The sequence below is a fragment of the Simochromis diagramma genome, unplaced genomic scaffold (assembly GCF_900408965.1).
Source record: "Simochromis diagramma unplaced genomic scaffold, fSimDia1.1 OVJJ01000205.1, whole genome shotgun sequence".
Lineage (NCBI taxonomy): Eukaryota > Metazoa > Chordata > Actinopteri > Cichliformes > Cichlidae > Simochromis > Simochromis diagramma.
In genome coordinates this window covers 5,342,257-5,361,135 of record NW_024386782.1, presented here as the reverse complement: position 1 = coordinate 5,361,135, position 18,879 = coordinate 5,342,257, and the positions used below count along the sequence as shown (strand labels likewise).

Sequence of the window (18,879 nt, the reverse complement as noted above, 5' to 3'; positions counted from 1 at the left end):
AGCAGTAACCAGAGGCAAGTGGAGTAACTCCTGCCCTATTGCGTACTTTGAAGTAACAGTACGCTAATGAGGGTATTGCAGGTTAAGTCCCTCATGTCATTTTAGAGGTTTTGCTTGGTTTTATTAAATAATATAAAGATAAGAAGAATCATACAAAATGGTAATCCAGAGTGTTTATTTATTCAAATTTTAATTAAAATATCAGTTTTTCCTTTTTAAGTGTTAACAAAGGCTGAACTGAAAGCTAAATACTTCTTACAGTTTGATGCTGGAAAATTTTAGTCAGTCTCAGGAGTGAGAAAGGGGGAATTTATTTATCATCCCCACCCACTTTACATAATCACCAAAAAAAAAAAAAAAAAAAAAAAGGAGGGGGCTCACTAACCATGTATTTTTCAGTAGAAGCCAGCCAAGTTTGTACTATTAATAAAATCTTGTGTTGCTAAGTCTTTCCTTTCCTCATTAATCTCTCTGTGCAGATTTCCTAATCACCCAGAGCACTTTTAAGATGACGTGAGTTCATATTTACAGCTAACCTACAAATATGCTCCAATGATTGTTGACCATGCTGTATGCCAAGTCTCTGAATGCTGCTGCTAAAACAAAATTTACAAAAGTGTTAATTTATACTTTTACACAAGACATTTACAATAGGTGGTACAAACATTCATCTTGATAAATATATTAGATACAAATCCTGCTTCTTGTTATCAGGTGTCTTTGGAAAATTGCTTACAAATTCCATATAACAGCTTTTTTTTTTTTTTAACTGAATTTATAACTAAAGATCTTCACACAGGTAAAACAGCTGCATCACAGCAAATCATTTTTTTGTTTTAAAAATGTGGTTTCAACACTTCAACATTTCCTCCAGTCCAAACAAAGTAGTCCTCGTCGTTACTTTCCACCTGAGCTCCAGCTAACTTTTGGCTTGTGGCTGGTACAGAAAGGTGCCGCTGTAGGTGGACAGGATCTCCCTGGCTTCGGTTGTGGCCAGCTGACCTTGGGTTCTTACCATAGCCACTTGGTCTCCTTTCCTCAGCGGTAGGATTACATTAAAGGATGCTGTACCCCCGCAGCCACAATTACCACCAGTCAGGCCTGAGCTCTGTAGCCTCTGTACGCTGCGGTTAGACACAGACAGCACGGCCTCTACACGATCGCCCTCCTTTGCGGTCAGCACACCTGAAATCAGGTATCGGCCATCCAGCGGTACAGTAAAGATCCCTGAGGGTGAGGACAGGAATGATTCAGCCTGGGTTCAATCAATAATGTTACTGATTAGTACTCTCTTGGTTTCTAAGTCTCTTCCCTATTCATGGACCTGCAATGAATTGATCCTAATGAGTTTTGGCTCTGTAGCCAAAGCCTGAATTATCCAATTCCTCTGTGTCACAGGACTTCATTGTTACCCAATTAAGAATTAAAAACACATCAATTAGCCACACTGCTGTGCTGGGTGAGTCATTCCTCAGTTATAACAAACACGGGTCCTGCAGTTTATTTTGAATCATCTTTATATTCACAGTCCTGCTTCAAATACTCATGAGAGAACACATTTCGTATTAATCCACAACTGAAAATAATCCCTAACTAATGTTTTATTTATTTGTTTGTACAAAGCACAACTAAGTGCCCAGGCTCATAATAACAGCACATTTTTATGCAAAAAGACAACATATCTGCGTATTATCAACGTATCACAATGATACCAGCAAATGTTACAATCCTTTTAATACTGAATCTGTTTTTTTAATGTGTGGATCTACCTGTGCTGGGATTGTAATGTCCTCCGTCATTTACTAGGACTCTGTTAAAGCGAATGATTCCAAAATCTCCTGAGAAACGTTGCTGAGTGAGGCCGGCAGAGAAGGAGAAGGTGTCTGCCAAAGCGCTATTGTCAACTGAAACTGGATGCAAACAGACAGGAATGGCGTCAATCAGTGTTTCAACTGATGGATAAATGAATACACGATTGCTGCATTTAAATTGATCAGAATCAATATGTATGTAATATGTATCTATCATAAATTCAATTCTTTTTGTAATGCCTTTAATCCTTGCTGAAACATGGACAGGTTTACCTGGTGAATCAGCTGGAGCTCGATAAACCGGGTTCCAGGGCACCTTTACTGCTGTAAGAGCTACAAGGCATACACAGTACATGTTAACTCATTATGTATTATTACATAATACATAATACATCATGTATTAATATTATTATTATTATATCTTTATACTTATAAATCTGTCATTGGTGTGCGTGTACATATATATAAAGAAAATACAAAACTTTCTGGTGAATGCTTGCAGACGCACTAAAATCCTTGCACAATCTGCCCACACACCCTTAAAGAAACACATCCAGTTCCCACTCCCTCGCACTCCCCGACTAGAAATTATTCACAGTTTTTCCAATGCTTCTTCTTTTACATTGATACAGTAGAAGAAGCCTGCAGATGCATGTGATGTAACTTGATAATGAACTGGTAAAATACCTTGGCGTCTGGCTGATTGAGGCATGAAAGAAACAGGCTTCAGAGGAGGATAGCCTGCAAGAGAAACAGATGACAAAAATATTATGTTTTATTGTCATCTGAAGAGACGGGGTCAATCAGTAGTATTGCCAAATACAGTTCTTTGGTTTTCCATCTGGATCTTATGGCACACTGTGTGAGAGATTCCAAGAGAAGGTATAAATCAAAACAAAACTTCAAGAACTCTAGACTTCGTAATTGTGGATTTTTGGAAGCAGATTGTTTTTCCCAGCTGTTTCAAGACAATGCCATCTAAAATCAGATTTAAGCATCCGTAGTTTCCACAAAGACTGACATTTAAATGTATTTATTATTAACCAAAAACAGACTGAATTAAAAACCAACCTATGACAAGCATTCAGATGGCAGTAAAGAAAAAATATGCAACAATAAAGAACTGAAAAGCTGAAACAAATCTCACATCCCATCCAAAAGCCCAAAGATGTGGGTGAATTTTAAGTTTTTTTGTTTTACAAGTAAGGGGGGTAAGACTAATTGGCATTTCCCTGGCTAATTCTCCCACACTACCAGTAAACAGTAACAATATGACTAACGTAGGCTGTTCTCTATTCCTTTACTGCCAAAAAGCATTGAGGCTAGAACAAAGCCTTTGTTTTGTTTGATATTTTATTTAATCTTTCGACATACAGCTTAAATAATTAAACCCCAAACTGCCTAAATCTATGTTCGGCGTCCTCTTCCTTCCGATTTGGTTTGGCACCCAATGAAAACCTTCACATAGATGACAAACAACTGTCCACGCATTATTAATTCTTCATGGCACAGATTCAGCAAGGTGCTGGAAACATTCCTGAGAGATTTTGATTCATATATACATGACAGCATCACACAGTTGCTGCAGATATGCTGGCTACCATTCCACTACATCCCAAAGGTGGTTTATTGGATTGAGATCTGAGTACAGTGACGTCACTGTCGGGTTCAGGAAACCTGTTTGAGATGATTTGAGCCAACAATATTCAGACAGGTTGTGGTGTTTAAATAATGTTCATTAAGTCGTAAGGGGTCCAAAGTGTGTCAATACACCACCAGCAGCCTCAACTATTGATACAAAGCAGGACAGATCCATCTAGGTTTCCAACTTAGACTTGAGTTTACTTTGTGTTTTTCACTTGGCTTTGCTTTTTTCTACTTGCTGTTGCTGCATTTTTTTGACTTCCTAACCCTGGCCCAGCATTACAACACACTTGGTCAGGGTTAGGAAAATATTGTGTTTTTGATTAACAAAGGTCCCTTGACTGCAGTAATCCTTCATGTTTCAAATAGTGATGTGGGAGTGATGCACCTTTGTTGGGTCTGTTACCTTGCATGTAGCAGAAGCAACAAAAACAGCATGATTTTTTGCCCTTAGAATTTTAGAGTTGGATTTGTATTTCATATACAACTGAATTAGTTTTGTGCTGTAAATTCGAGAGGCCTTGAGTTAGACTTAATTAGATTGCAGATTTTCATACACATCATAAAATAAGGCCTGCACCTTCATAGTGGATTTTCAGCTGTATGCTTAAGACAATACCAGAGGTCATCATGGACCTTAAGACTACTCGCCTGGTGCTCCTGCAAACCCTTTAACACGGTCTCTGGAAGAGTCCTCAGACCCTCTTCGCACAGTCACCCTGCGGCTGTATCCTGGAGGTCCTGCCTCTCCCATCTCCACCACAGAAATCTCGGGCACAGTCGGCACACCTGGTTGCCGAGGACTGAAAGGCTGTCTTGGCGGGCTGATGTTTATTCTGTGTGTGTTTGGCTGCACTGGTTGGCCTGGGCTGTATGGTGTTCTGGGGTTGGTCTGCACAGGGTCGATGATGATAGGGATGTGGATTTGTTGGATTCTGTTTCTGTCTGGCAAAGACGCAGGCATCTCTGGTCCTGGTCTTACGGTCATTCCTTGGAAAATGAAACAAAAAAGAGACAGAGATCATGATTAATGGTCAGATCAGCTGTCATGCTCCTCCTGGCATTGTCAGCCATGCTGGCAGCTTCATGGGTGAATTTATCCACTGTAAGGATTTGAGCTAAATACCAATTTAGCAACATGCCCCCATGTTGACCATCACAGTATAAAACATTTCAGACATATAGACATATAAATCTCCTTTTCTCACTCATTAACAGGCCAGTCCTGGTACCTGACATTTTCAGAGGAACTTTTGTTTGTTTTTGTTTGCTGAACCACTTAATACTGACCTATGAATCATACAAGGATGAAAAATGAATCTAATTCAAGGGAAGAACCAGTGTTTATAACCAGCAAATAACTGATATTCAGTTTATCTTTAGGCACCTTGTTACTGCAGTCGGCTGCATTTCTTTAGTGGAATCTATGAAAAATTGAAACAGGAAAATAAATAGAGCAAATACCTGACCAAGAATCTCAGAGATGACACTTCAGTTGATCCATCCATCTTACGCAAGGGGCTGAGGTTTGTCAAACTACACAAGAACTGGACTGAAAATCAGTAGTGACATTTGGAGTGATGAATCCAAATTTCAAATTTGGGTTCTAAGTTTGAGAGCCATCAGTAAAACATGATGGAGACGCTGTCATGATTGGGAGCTGAATTTTAGCCAGTGGTGTTGTGGATCCTGTCAAATTGTTTAAATTATGAATGCAGAAAAATACCAACAGATTTCAACATGCAGTGCCTCCTTCAGAACATCTGATTTTCATATTTTAAAATTTCCTAATAACATATGCAGCCATGGTTAAAAAAAAAAAAGTACACTCATTCATTTCTAAGGTTTTCCATATTAGGACATCATTTCAATAACCCGGTCTTTTAAATGAGGTAAATAAAACCTCAGATGAGGTAGAGAGCTATGTACACCCTTTCTGCTTCCATAGGAATTAAGAGGATAAGTAGCACAAATGTGTTGGTAATCAAATGCACTTGATTAACTGATCATGTGTAAGCGCCTCTATAAAAGTAGAGGTTTTGGCAGTTTGTTTGTTCTGGAGTATTTGTGGGTGTGTTAACACAATGCCAAGAGGGCATTGTGCCTCCTTGAGAACATCTGCTTGGCAATGGCTTCAATGATCCTAAGCACACTGCCAATGCAATAAAAGCATAGCTGGGTAGAAAAACAAACAAGGAACCTCACAAACTGGCTTCCCTAGAGCTCAAATCTCAAAATTATTGAAGCAGTGTAGAATAATCTTGACAGAAAACACAATAAAAGGCAGCCAACATTCAAAGAAAGGCTTTGGATGTCCTTCAAGAAGCCTGGAGAACTATTCCTGAAGATACTTAAAGAAATTACCAGAAGGTTTGCCTAAGAAAGTTCCTGCTCTGCTGACTTTCAGGCTTATTAGAAATGTACAGACAGTCTTTTTGCCTTATGTACTATATCTCCATGTTTGCACCCATTTCAATAAATCTCTGCAGCTATCTTTTCCTAGCAATGTGTAAAGATAATACTTTTGTACAGTACTGTACCATAGCTGTAAAAAATCATTTATAACAGTTGTAAGTTCTCTTGCAGCCAAATATAATAAATCAAAAGTCAACTGTTAATTCAACTGCACATTCAGCCAGTGATCAATCCTACCTGAAAGCAACTATATTACATTAGAGCCTGGCTGTTACTCTGGATTATAAAAGTAATCAGGCATTCTGGTTTTATCAAATAAAACATCATCTACCCGTCAACAAAATTCGTCCTTCTTACTCCAAGCTACTCAGAAACCACATGTACTGTATAATCAAAAACAAATTAAACCCAGCAATCATGTTGTACTGGGATAATCAGAAATCTCTCATTCATTTCCTCCCCATGCCTCCTCCAGGGTGCCGGTTGCCTGAGTGCATATTTCCCATGAGCTCTCAGCCTGTGTCTCACTGAGGGGGAAACCGCGAATTCGAAAAGCACAGAGAAAAGCGCACACATTCATATGCATGCTGGTACAACCAAAGGCGTCACCAAAACCAGATGTTATTGCTTACAGGCAGACTGAGACACCAAAGGGTAATGCTTTAGTCACTTGCGCCTCTGCAGAACTGGGTGACATCTCGTGAGTGTTCACAAGTGACTGAAATCGTCATGGGATATTGCGGCAGACAGTCTGATCGTGCAATGGTGCCAAGGGTCACGATGCAGGGAGTGGCTGTTACACACTTACAATAATGCATCACTCAGAGTCTAATCTTTCTTGCTATGCACATGGACACAATTTCATCCTCCACCCCATTTTCCTACTGTAATATTTATGATGGGAGGCTCAAATTGTGCGCTGCATGGCAGACCTCTGGGATTCCTCTTGTGTATGAGAGTCTCCTCTGAAGACTTCCAGATGGGCTCTTGGGTCAGAGTTGGAAACACCTCACCTCACATACTCAGATATCTCACCGGGGGAAATTGTGGCACCACCTCAAAATTCTGGTGATGACTAAATTTATACAGTGCGCATGTGTGAGTGTGCGCTTTGGTGTCAAATACAATTTTCCATTCTTTCCCATCAGACAACCTGAGACTTCAAAAGGCCTTTTATGTCTTTTTTGTGTGTGTGTGTACTTCCTCATCACAGCAGACAGTTAATCCTCCTGCCTGTCTCTTCAATATAAAGCCTAAATGATCAATTGCAAAGCATTGATCCATGGAATCAAAGCCCTTAATTTATCCCTGTTTTAAAACAACAGTGATTTTTTTTCCTTTTTCATTTTCTGTTGCCTTTGTCCATTGCTAGACACTCACAGGACAGGGTGGAGAGAGAGGTGGAAAGTCCCCTGGCTTTCTTGGAAGGACAAATTAGTAAAAGTAAAAGCTGGAAAGAAGCAGCGCGACAAGGGGGTAAAGTGAGCAACTCAGAGAAAACAGAGAGAAATAACAGGGATGTGATTTGAGCTGGGCTGGGATTATCTCCAAAAAAAGGAATAGGAAAAAAACATATTGCACATTAAATTGTAAAATTCAGCATGAAAATTCTGGCTAATCACTAAATAAATTTGAAACAGAAGTATTTTTTTCACATTTTAAAATTTCCTAATAACATATGCAGTCATGGTTAAAAAAAAAAAAGTACACTCATTCATTTCTAAGGTTTTCCATATTAGGACATCATTTCAATAACCCAGTCTTTTAAATGAGGTAAATAAAACCTCAGATGAGGTAGAGAGCTATGTACACCCTTTCTGCTTCCATAGGAATTAAGAGGATAAGTAGCACAAAAGTGCTGGTAATCAAATGCACTTGATTAACTGATCATGTGTAAGCGCCTCTATAAAAGCAGAGGTTTTGGCAGTTTGTTGGTCTGGAGTATTCGTGGGTGTATTAACACAATGCCAAGAGGGGGAAAGACATCAGCAGTGATCTCAGAAAAGTGACTGTTGCTACCCGATGATTTGGGAAGATCTATAAGGCTATTTCCAAATAATTTGAAGTCCATTATGCTTCAGTCTGAAGTGGAAAACATTCAAGACAGTTGCCAATCTTCCTAGGAGTGTATGTCCAGTAAATTTCCCCCAAGTCAGACCATGCAGTGACTGCAAAAAACCCAAGAGCCACATCTCAAACTCCATCGACATCAGTTAGCATGTTAAATGTTAAAAGTTCATGACAGTACAATTAGAAAAGACTGAACTACTATGGTTTGTTTGCAAAGATTTCCCAGAGAAAGCCTCTTCTCTCTAAAAAGAACATGGCAGCGGAGCCTTGGTTTGCAAAGTTACATCTGAACAAACTGCACGATTTTAGACAGCAAAACTTTTTTTAGGTTTTTTTTTTGAGACACAGGACCTGAGCACCTCACACTAATCGAGTCTGCCATGATCTCCTTTGTATACCAATGTTTTCTAGGGTTATATGCAGAGATGGGCAGTAACGCGTTACTTGTAACTTTTTTAAAGTAACGAGTAAAGTAAGGGATTACTATCGCAAAAACGGTAATTAGATTACCGTTACTTTCCTGTAGGAACGTTGCGTTACTGCGTTACTAAAACCGTGATTTTTTTGCGAGAACGTCTCATGACAATGACGTAACCGAGTGCGACGTTTGTGACAACAGCTGTGTGCAGATCAACAATGGATAATGAGTGCGGGAGAGAGTATGAGCGTGCAGCGTTTAAAGCGTGGAAGTACTGACCTTATTTTGAGTTTGATTCCATAAAAAGTGACAAAAACATTAGCGTCCGTTGTGCGTGGGAAGAAAACTTCTTTTTACAGCGAAAAAAAAACCTAAACAAGCACCAAGTGTGCGGATTCTTCCACTGACCGCTGCGGCACACCTGCACCAGGGTAAACCTCCGCCTACCCTACTCCTGCTTTACAGGTGAAAATAGAGCAAAAGGACCGCTAGTCTTTGACTTTATTTATTTTCTGCTGTGTTTTACTTGCATCTATTTGAAAGACTGAGTGTAAACACAAAAAATATTTTATTTTATGTGCTGGAATGTGCAGAAAATAGGTTGAAATATTAAACAAATTTCTTCCAGTCAGAGAATGTTGCATATAATTTAATGTTTGCTTGATGCATAAAGTTAAAAGATTAAAACTAATAAAACAAGTTAAAAAAAAAAGAGACTTGTCCATTTGATTACATTTTGTATGATGGATTATGCAGAAAAAGTAGAATTGGGCTGAAAGATCTATCGCTTTATCACCTATTCAGGTTGTAAATCGTGTTTTTAAAAAGTAACAAAGTAACGAAGTAACTAAGTAATTAATTACTTTTGAAAATAAGTAATCAGTAAAGTAACGGGATTACTTTTTGGGGAAGTAATCAGTAATTAGTTACTGATTACTTTTTTCAAGTATCTTGACCAACACTGGTTATATGTGAGACCATCTGTCAGACAGATAAAAGCTTAGCTGAAACTGGGTCATGCAACAGGATGGTGAATTGCCGAAAAAGACAAGGATCAAGGTTTTGCAGTGACCCAGTCAAAGTTCAGATTGTAATGATGTGGCTTGCATTAAGAGAGCTGTGCATGAATGAAAACCTCAATGAAAAGAACAATGCACCAGAATTCCTCCACAACAATGTGAGAGTCTGATAAAGTCATATAGAAATCTTTCATTTGAGGTATTGCTGCTAAAGGTGACTTAACAAGTTACTGAAACAAGTTTTTCATATATTGCTTCTGCATTCTGGCTAACGACACCGTGTCATTAGCCAGAATGCAGAATGTATTTACCTTATTTTAAGACCTGATAAGTACTTGAGTTTTTTTTTAAATATCTTGATATGTAAAACTTTATACTTAACAAAGGCTGTACTTTCCTTTTTCCTTTTGTTTTAAACCATGACTGTATGAAACTAGTTTGCCAATTCTTGAGAGATTGAAATCTCTTGCGTAATTTCAGATTTCGTTGGTAGATCACAGACTTTTGAATGTTTCCACAGAGTAATTTCTTCTTAACCACAACTCCCTCTCAGAGGGAAAGCAACTAGATACAAAAAACAAATGCAGTAGTGGCAGACCTCTGCAGCAGGAGCAGCTGCTGAGGGCTAAGCAGTGCCAACACTTTAAAACTAAAGTCACACAATTCCAATTCAACAGTCACGCTGTGTAAGGGCAAAGCTATTCCAGTCAATCTTTCAGTTATGTTATTACAACACATCATCTGTTTGCAGCCTCCTCTGGGTCCTCATATGACTGTGTGGAGAATATGAGCTCAAACACAGAGAGGAAACATTTCAGTATGCTCTCAGCCACCACCACACCCACAGAGCAGGGATTTTTGTGGATATTTTATCTCTATTTAGACAATTTCTCTCCTTTCCAAACTTGAAGTAACCATTAAATCTCGAGCCACAAAGTCCAACTCCCTCTCTTGTGGGATTTAGGACTAAAAGAAAATGAGATTACTCTTTGAAGGGAAAAATTCTGACACTTTTAGAAATACAGTAAGCTTATTTACTCTGCTCATGCTGAGATTTAGGTGAGTTGCCGCGAGCAGTTTGCTAATGTAGGCTGGAAGAAAAATTTGAAACAGGTTGCCTGGTGTCCTGCCGACCAGCTTCTCAGAAATGTTCTATTTAACAAGCTGTATCTTTGTTAAATCAGTAGAAAAATGGCAACTCAGTGACACTTTAGCATGTTATGGGGGGAAACCAGTTACCAGTTACCAGGCAACAAGTTGACACTCCAGGAAGTTGCAGTTAATTTGTCTTGGAACCAAGCTAGCGGTTTTCTCCCTCTTTGAGCGAGGTTAGCAGGTTGCTACAGTATAGACTGAAATAATGGTGCACACAAGAGATAAATGTATCTTTGCTAAAACAGACATATGAAAAATGCCACAAATAGCAGACAAACTTGAGTGATTAAAGAAAATGCTGGGTAGCTTAAAATTCCCTGCTCCTCTCTCACCTCAAGAGGCCAATCACAGTAAGAAGTGATTGTGAATGCCAGCTTGCCTGTCTCAGAAAGTTGCAAAGAATAGCTGACACAGCCACCCTCTATCTGAAGTTGGAAAGGTGAGAAGTGGGGGTTCTGATTATAAACCAAGCTTAATGTTCCTTGTAAGATAATGAAATCAAACATCCTTGTTTGGAAATAACAGGCCATATTTGGCAAATGCTGAAATGGGTACAATTCATCGGCCCTCCTTTCTCCGCAGCTCCCTGTCGCTCTATTGTTTTGGAGAATAATGTGGGAGGGACTGGTAATGGGGCCCCAGTCATGACATCACAGCTGAGGGTAGCTGAAGCATCTGGTCCTGGGTGTGGAGCCCTTCTTCTCCCCTCTCCATCAAGACTGACTCCAGCGGTGAGTCAGGGCCTTTAATGAGGACCAGACTCCACACATCGGGCTTAGGTCACCCTGCGGGAATCTCTCGAGGCTGGTATGTGTACATGTGTAAAGAGAAAGAAACGAGGGAGGGGTAGAGGTATGTGTACTGAGGGACTGGGAGCTGAGGTTGAGGTCCGCAGTTCTGTGGTATTGCAAATAAAGGGGAATTATGGTGAAAGAAAGAAAGAAGACCTCACAACTCATGAAAGGACTGGGGGAGAAGGAGCAGTCTGTTGAGTGTTTAAGTGATATTTACGTCAGGGAGCAACAAGGCACGTAACACTGAGTAAATCATCATAGGCACTGGAATGGCTGTAAAAATTTTCAGATTTCATTTGCATGTTTCATTGCCTGTACAAAAAAGGGGGATTCCTGGGACAACACAAATCTAAGCCACAGGAAGTCTCTAATGTGGGCCTCTGCTTCTCAGTGCTGGGACATATTGAATGACATGCTGGAGGCAAGCACGGGAGGCTCAGTGAACTTGTGCCCTCCCATTTTGAGAAATACCCTGTAGCTGTTCAAGCCTTCACGTAAACCAAGCCAGCATTATGTGCAGATTATCCACAGGAAAAGTTTGTGTTTACACAGATGTTAATCATACTTGATAAACTCAGATAGTGAAAACTAGGCAGGACGCTGACAAAAAAGATTATGTGCATGTAGCCACTACTTTTTTACTTTGGTTCTTCTGGCTAATTTCAGTGCTTGACTGCACTAATGTGGGAATCCCCTGAACTAATGGACCCTTAAGTGGCTAAACTGTGCCATAATCTGACTCCAATTACTGTCATGATTCCCTATCGTGATAACTCTGCCCGCTAATGAAGCAAAGCCTGCTAGCTAGTTGAGACAGTCGACTTGTAAATGCTACAAAAGGCACATGGCGTACTCTTCTCGTTGCTTCATACTGTACTTCCAGCACACCCTTTTCATTACTGTGCCTCATTAATCTGATAGTATCACTCCTTTGCTGCCATACAGATCACACGAAAGCCATTTGCTGCCACAGCTGCTGTTGTTTCATTTCACAAGCACCACCTACATGCCCGTATTCACCTTTAGGCTCTGAAAGTGTCACTGTGCTCCTATCAAAGTGTGCGTCAGATGTTCACAGGGCGTCTGTAAGGTCTCTTTCCCCGTCTCTTTCCAAGTCAGAATTGGGGGGGATGATTCAGGCAACTTTTGGAACTCATATTTTGACATTTAGTCCATGTTAGCAGCACTCTACTGGTGTGCAGGGATTAAAGTAATCAGTGTCTGAACTTCATCTTTTTTTGACTTTGCATTCTTTACACAGCTATTTCCATTACTTTTGGGAAAATGAGTGCAACACTGAATGTCTTCCAGGAAAGACTTCCAGAAGTATGCATCTGGATTCATGTTTAAGTGATTGATTCTGTCAGGCCATTTTTTTTTAAAGCCTTTGCGTGTTTACGCTTTAAAAAGCTGTGAATACTTTCATCTTTTGTTGTGTTTGGTTGATGCAATGTGCAGAGTGCTTGTTATTATGCTCTTTTAAGCTTCATTTTGGGTGTGACCATATTAATGTGTGGACAGGAATGTCACAGCTGTCCATTAAAAGTTTGTTTGCGATTTTTAAAAAAAATAAAGACTGAACTGTTTTATTGCTATCAACTCACCTGGCTCTTTGTCACCACCGTCCTTCAAAACACTTTTGGCCATGGCGGATAGCTGTCCCTGAAACTTCTGCAAGGATTTTTGCAGAGCGTTGATTTCTGCTCCGTGATTTCCACATGTGATGTTCATTCTGTTGACGCAGTCCCGCAGGCCGGCAACATGTCTCTCCAGCCCATCTTTCAGGTCTTTGATGTTAGCAGAAACTCCGTCTAACCTTCCACACACCTTTTCGAGTCGGGTTACACGTCCATCCACAGCGGAGATGCCATCAGAAACACCCTGTGTGTTCTGTTTACATTCACTCAATTCAGATGACACCTGTCTGCTAAGCGTATCGAGTCTGTCCTCCAGCTCCCCCACCTTACGTTGAGTGGATTCAGATGTACTCCAGCTGTCCTGTGCTGTACTGCCTTCGCCTCTCTGCTCAGCATAGCAGCATGTTGAGTTTATTTTCTGCATATCTTGGTTGTATTTGCCTAAGGAATCACTTAAACCAGTAACAGCGCCAGACAGACCGAGTACGTTGTTTTCAAGATTATTCAGTCCCTTCTTGAAGTCATCCATTATCTGCACACTTCTCTCTGCTGCTCCTGAGTACCTCTGAACAAAATTCTCAAGTTGGCTGAGCTTGGCTGTGTTGGAACTCACGTCTGTGTGAAGGACGTCCAGGTCATTTCTGTACCGATACAGGTCATTCAAAATGTTTTCTAGACCATTAAGTTTAGGTGCAGAAGTTACCTGTCCTGCGGTATTTTGTGAGCCTGAACATCCTGCAGAGCACAACTCTCCAACAGTGTTAACCTTGTCATCCAAACCTTGGAGGAGGAGCTTGTTGTTGTTAACTTCTGACTGGATGGCATTAATAGAGTCACTAAACTCCCCTGGGAAATTGTTTTTGCTCATTTCCACCAGCATGTTCGTAAACTGGTCCTCCATGCCGTTCAGACGTCCATCCAGAAGCGTCCGAAGAGCTGCCACTTCCTCTGTGATTGTACGGGTTAGCTTTTCCTCGATGTAGAAGCAGTGAGTCTCTGCATTTAGTTCTGTGATATTTATACGTGCCTCCAGCTCCTCAATCAATACAGAAAAATCGCTGATGCTTTCTTGTGGAGCAGACAGATTTTCCAGCTCATTGTCAATGCGGACATTCAGGATGCGGTGAGCCTCTGCAATGCGGTCAATCTCACGCCACAGGTCTTTATGGTCACCGTGTTCTTTTTCCTCTTTGGATGGATCCGTCTGCCTTTGGGTTCGCACAGGTCCATCTGCAGCAGCCAAGTCTAGACGCAGCGATCGGATCTCCTTTCGCAGATCAGCCTCCTTGGAATTGACCAACTTGGTAAACCTGTCCAAAACTTCATCATGGCTATCTTCACAGGTCTTCTGCAGCTTCTGGAGCTTGTCATTACATGAGCTCTGAGCTTTGGCCATTTGCTCCTCCAAATTCTGGTCAATCTCTTTCTTTAGGCTTTCAAATTTTCCATCAATGTAAGTCTGTATAACATCAAAATCCGGTATGGGTGAAGCTTGAGACTGAGAGGCATCCATGAGGACACGTATCTGGCCCTCATGACTTGTTGTGATTCCTCTTAGGTCTTCCAAAGCTTCATCCTTGCTTTGCAGCACGTTATTGATATCATCCAAACGAGCGACTATTTTTTCTATGTCCTTCTGTCCTGGCATCCCACCTCTGGTGGCCTGATGACCATCCAAAACGGCCGGGTTCTCCTCCGTAGCTGCATCTGTGGGACTGTCTGGTGGGCGCATGTTGTTTAGAAGTGTCATGAGCATCTTCTTTGTGTCCTCTTGCAGGTTTGCAGTTAACCCCGTCAAAGCAGACTGGAGATCCAGGACTGTCTGAGACAGACGCTGAACTTCACCTTCCAGAAGATGCACTTTATCTGTCCCACCAGGCCTTGTCACATGCTGCGGGGTCTCTCTTCGCTCCGGCCCTGGAGTAATGAAATAACTTATGAATTATAACATAAATAAGTAAAAGTTACTTTGTTAGTGGCACATACTAATGTTTAGTAAAATACTGTTAGTATAAAGTTGATTTCTCACTCTGTATGTGTCTGGTTGTATGTCCAGGATTTGGTGGGCGGTAAGGCTGCGTTCCCTGAACTGTTTGCCGGTCAGGGGTTGGTTTTGAGTCTTTACAGTTTGGACCTTGGTAATTAGGACAGCATCTCCACTCTAACTCTGTGACCGTCTTATAAGCAATCTTGTATGTGGGTCGAAATCGAGTTTTGTACCTGTAAACAAAAAGCAGAGAAATAAATGAGTTTTGTTGTTCAAACACATATGGATGTAGTCTCAAAGTCTTGAGCATATATAAATATAAATGGGAAACACTAGACTTTCTCAAAATCACATCCAGACCTTTTGGAAAGTGTTATCAGTGTTATTATGTTCCGTACTAAACTGCTCCACTACTTAAAAAAAAAAGAACCTGTTAATTGGTTCACTCTTGCAATCACCAAAACATCTGTTTTGGGGGATTTTTTTTTAACATAGACATTTTAGAGCTTCTCCTTCAATCTTCACTATGTCAAAATTCCAGCTTTCCAGCCAAAGAAAGCATTTCCCAAAGAAACAATGGATGATATCACTTCCCTGAAGCCAGGGGTCATGTCATGCAAAACATCTGGAAAGTTACTATCTGAAACAATCATCTTTACACATTTCCCAACTGTCACTGGTAAAACTGTTCACTCTCAATAAGCAGGAACAAAAAAAGAAAGCAAGTGACAACAACACTTTAAGGTCTGTTTGTGATCTACAAAGTAAATCTAATCCTAACATAAGGCAACATGAAGTCAGTGCTGTGTATCATAAGATGAGGTGTCTCCTCTCATGACCAGCTCTTCTTGCCTGGAAATCTGGTGACCTAAGTATGATCAGCTTCCAGGAATCTTTTCCACAGAGCAGGGGCTCTCATCCATGTGTTTGTGCAAGAGGATCACAAAGCAGAACCACAGATAGCATGTGTTTAAGGACTAACAATGATTCACTAAGAAAAATGAATTAAATTGCAACACAGCATCTTCCAGTACAAAATTAAAAGTATTCCAGTCACTGGTGCCAACATTCCCATTTACAATGATCAGTTAATGATTTGTTTAGTGCAGAAGTTTGGGGATTGGATGTGGTAATCAAAGTCTTTTAACTTTAAATGGGTTAGGGAAAAGTTTTATTTTTATTGTGATATGTTCATATTGTCAAAAGTTCATGGGTATTTAGGTTATACACTTATATATAAATGTATAACCTATACACATATATAACCTATATATGCCACCCTAATGCGATTCCAGATTAATTGCTTGTCAGATAAACTCATAGCAAAGTCTATTTTGTCCATAATAGTTATGAAAGCTACAGCAACTCATTGAGTTATGTTTTAATCAGGGCTAAATTCTTTCTAATGTTAACAAATTAGCAACTGTGAACCATCTGTTAGAGTCTCATAACTCATTTGAACAAAGGACTAGATGGACAAACATGCAGATACATAAAGATGTCCTCTATAGGTGAAATGTTAAACACAAAGTCAAACCTAAACATGCAGAAAATTAAAAAAGGAATAGATCAAAAAGTAAATGTGAACTGGCTCAAATATATATTAATATTAGCACTTGCCTGTTATAAGCCTTTTTTTTATTTTACTTATTCTCATCATATTAGTCTTTATTTTGGACAGCTGGCAGTTACAGTTAATCCCATTTATACACCTGTGCTTGGGAAAACCTCTGGGCCTAGTTTCAGTACTTATACTGACAAACTAACCAGGGTGTGTGCAGGCCTGATGGCAGTGTCCAGCTACTGTAGCAGAGCTGGACAACTTTTTTTTTTCAGGCCGATACTGAGTTTGAGTTTTTAAGACAAGAGAAGGGCCTATAATTCCAAATAGCATGGTTACACATTACAAGGAAAATATCCATCCATCCATCCATGTATCCATTTTCTTTCAGTTATTGAATTCAGGGGACTGGGTGAGACCGAGAGGCTGGGTACACCCTGGACAGGTTGCCAATTTGCAGGCTGGATTTAGATGCTCTGCAGTCCAGTTGTGGCCGTAAAGCCCTATTTTGCCCATGTGTGCACTATTGTGAACCTGAACAATGGCTTCTTATGGAAAATGGCAACATAACATAAATTTCTACGTAGTATATGTCACCATAAGTTTTTTTGTTGGAAGAAGCGCAGCTTTGTTGTCTCATTTAATGGTTGCATCACGTTTTGAACTTTTTGGGGATTTTCTGGTAACACTTGCTTCAGCCTGGCTTGTCATTTAGTCCAACAACAGACAGAAATGAGTAAACTATGGGTAATGTTCTCCTCTTTACTAGCTTTACCCACAGATTCCTCCCTTTGCCTATTTTCAGTGGGCTTTTTAACTTGCTGTAAAAGCTGTACTTTTTCTGCTTCTTCCCATGAAGCTTTGCAGCCACTGTGAACATTTCTGCCTCCAGCTCTCTCCCAAATAAACATTTTGTATCTATTCTGCCACATGCATCTAAACATGAACCCTCAACCCCTTCTCCCCGGATGCTCACGCCACTTGTTGCTGGCAGTCGGGTTGGTAGGCTGGGCAGGGGGCCACCACGGGCTCCTCGAAGCTCTCCACACTCCCCTGCACGGCGCAGCTCACATTCTTTTGCACCATATAGGCGCACCAGTTCCTGAGGAGGGAGATAAACAAGGACTTAAGCATGTATAGCAAGAAGTGGCAATTAATTTAGAGCAATATATAGCCTACCAAAGAACGCAGCTGGACTATAAAAGTTTCATAACAAGCTCCATATGGTTTATGAGCTTTCCCTAAAGGCGTCGTTGCAGTGATCTTTGTCAGACGTCCATTCCCAGTCTATTTTCATTTATCAGAAAACGTGGAAATGCAGTGGTCTGCTGTACATAAGAGACTGGAGGTAATCAGCGACGTTCCAGGGTTTATCTGCACCTTATCGCCAACTTTTGGCAACACTGGCGAACTCGAGCCAAATTTAGTCACAGGCTGATAGAACAACGGGGAATGCTATCAAACTACATATGACCATAAGAGGCTAAATCCTCAGGTCATTCAGGTAACTGAGAAGCCTGGATTGATTTTTTTTTTTTGTTTGGCAGAAAAAGAGCGCAGCGTTACCTTTAAGCAGAAACACCCGTCATGAAGCACTTATTAGTTTCTGAAAGACAGAAAGTTTTAAAGAGCTCGTCTAAACTGTACAAAAGTCATTGCTTACCCAGTCCTGTGTCTGTGTACCGGTCCAGTGTTTGCAGACCCGTGGAACAAGCCGTAAGAGGAGGGGGTCCCGTAAGTGAGCTGAAAGTTTAAAATCAGTGTGAAAACTGCCAACCGCCGGTCCATCTCTCCACGCCTGTGCTTCATACTTAACAAACGCATTAAAATAAATATTTCTACCACAGAAAAAAAACTACCCTGTTATTACCATCCGCAAAGTTACATTCCCCCTGTGGCTGATTTGACTCCGGCAACTGAACTTTGAGGGAAGTCCGCAGTCACTGCAACTCCCTTGGAATGACGTTGAAGGCCCACACCCTCCTCCTCCACCCCCAAAAAACACCAGGGGGGAAAGTCTATTATTCAAAAATCAGTCTGTAGCCCCAGAGGTTAGTTTTAATTAAATTATTCTTTTAAGTTTTGGTGGTTAAGACTCGATGATTAATTAATGCGAGGGACGAGGGGGGATGCGGGCATCAAGTCAAGTCAGTCAACAGCCAATAAGTCACACCTCACTGATAATAGGGTAATGTCATTTGAATGCAACCACCAGAGTTGAAAGACGCGTGTGAAGTGGTGGAGTTGATGATATTCATGACTTGGGATAACAGTAGTAATTTACATTCCGTTGGATAATGGGAATAAGGGGAGGATATATATTCTGGTGTGCAGTCTGTTCCTTTCTGCATCAGCTTGTTGGGCAAAT

The 18,879-nt window shown here is 40.6% G+C and overlaps 1 protein-coding gene across 1 annotated transcript; it reads right to left on the bottom strand.

The window, feature by feature from the left end:
- Window positions 1-155: 155 nt before the first annotated feature.
- On the bottom strand, window positions 156-18,442 carry emilin2a (elastin microfibril interfacer 2a). The gene is made up of 9 exons (XM_040018091.1): window positions 18,175-18,442; window positions 17,488-17,613; window positions 14,993-15,183; window positions 12,931-14,880; window positions 4,107-4,445; window positions 2,499-2,552; window positions 2,085-2,144; window positions 1,770-1,910; window positions 156-1,227 (listed from the first exon to the last, which is right to left on the bottom strand). The coding sequence occupies exons 1-9, from the start codon at window positions 18,333-18,335 to the stop codon at window positions 920-922; spliced, it is 3,330 nt and encodes a 1,109-aa protein (XP_039874025.1). The 5' UTR covers window positions 18,336-18,442; the 3' UTR covers window positions 156-919.
- Between the last annotated feature and the right edge of the window lie 437 nt (window positions 18,443-18,879).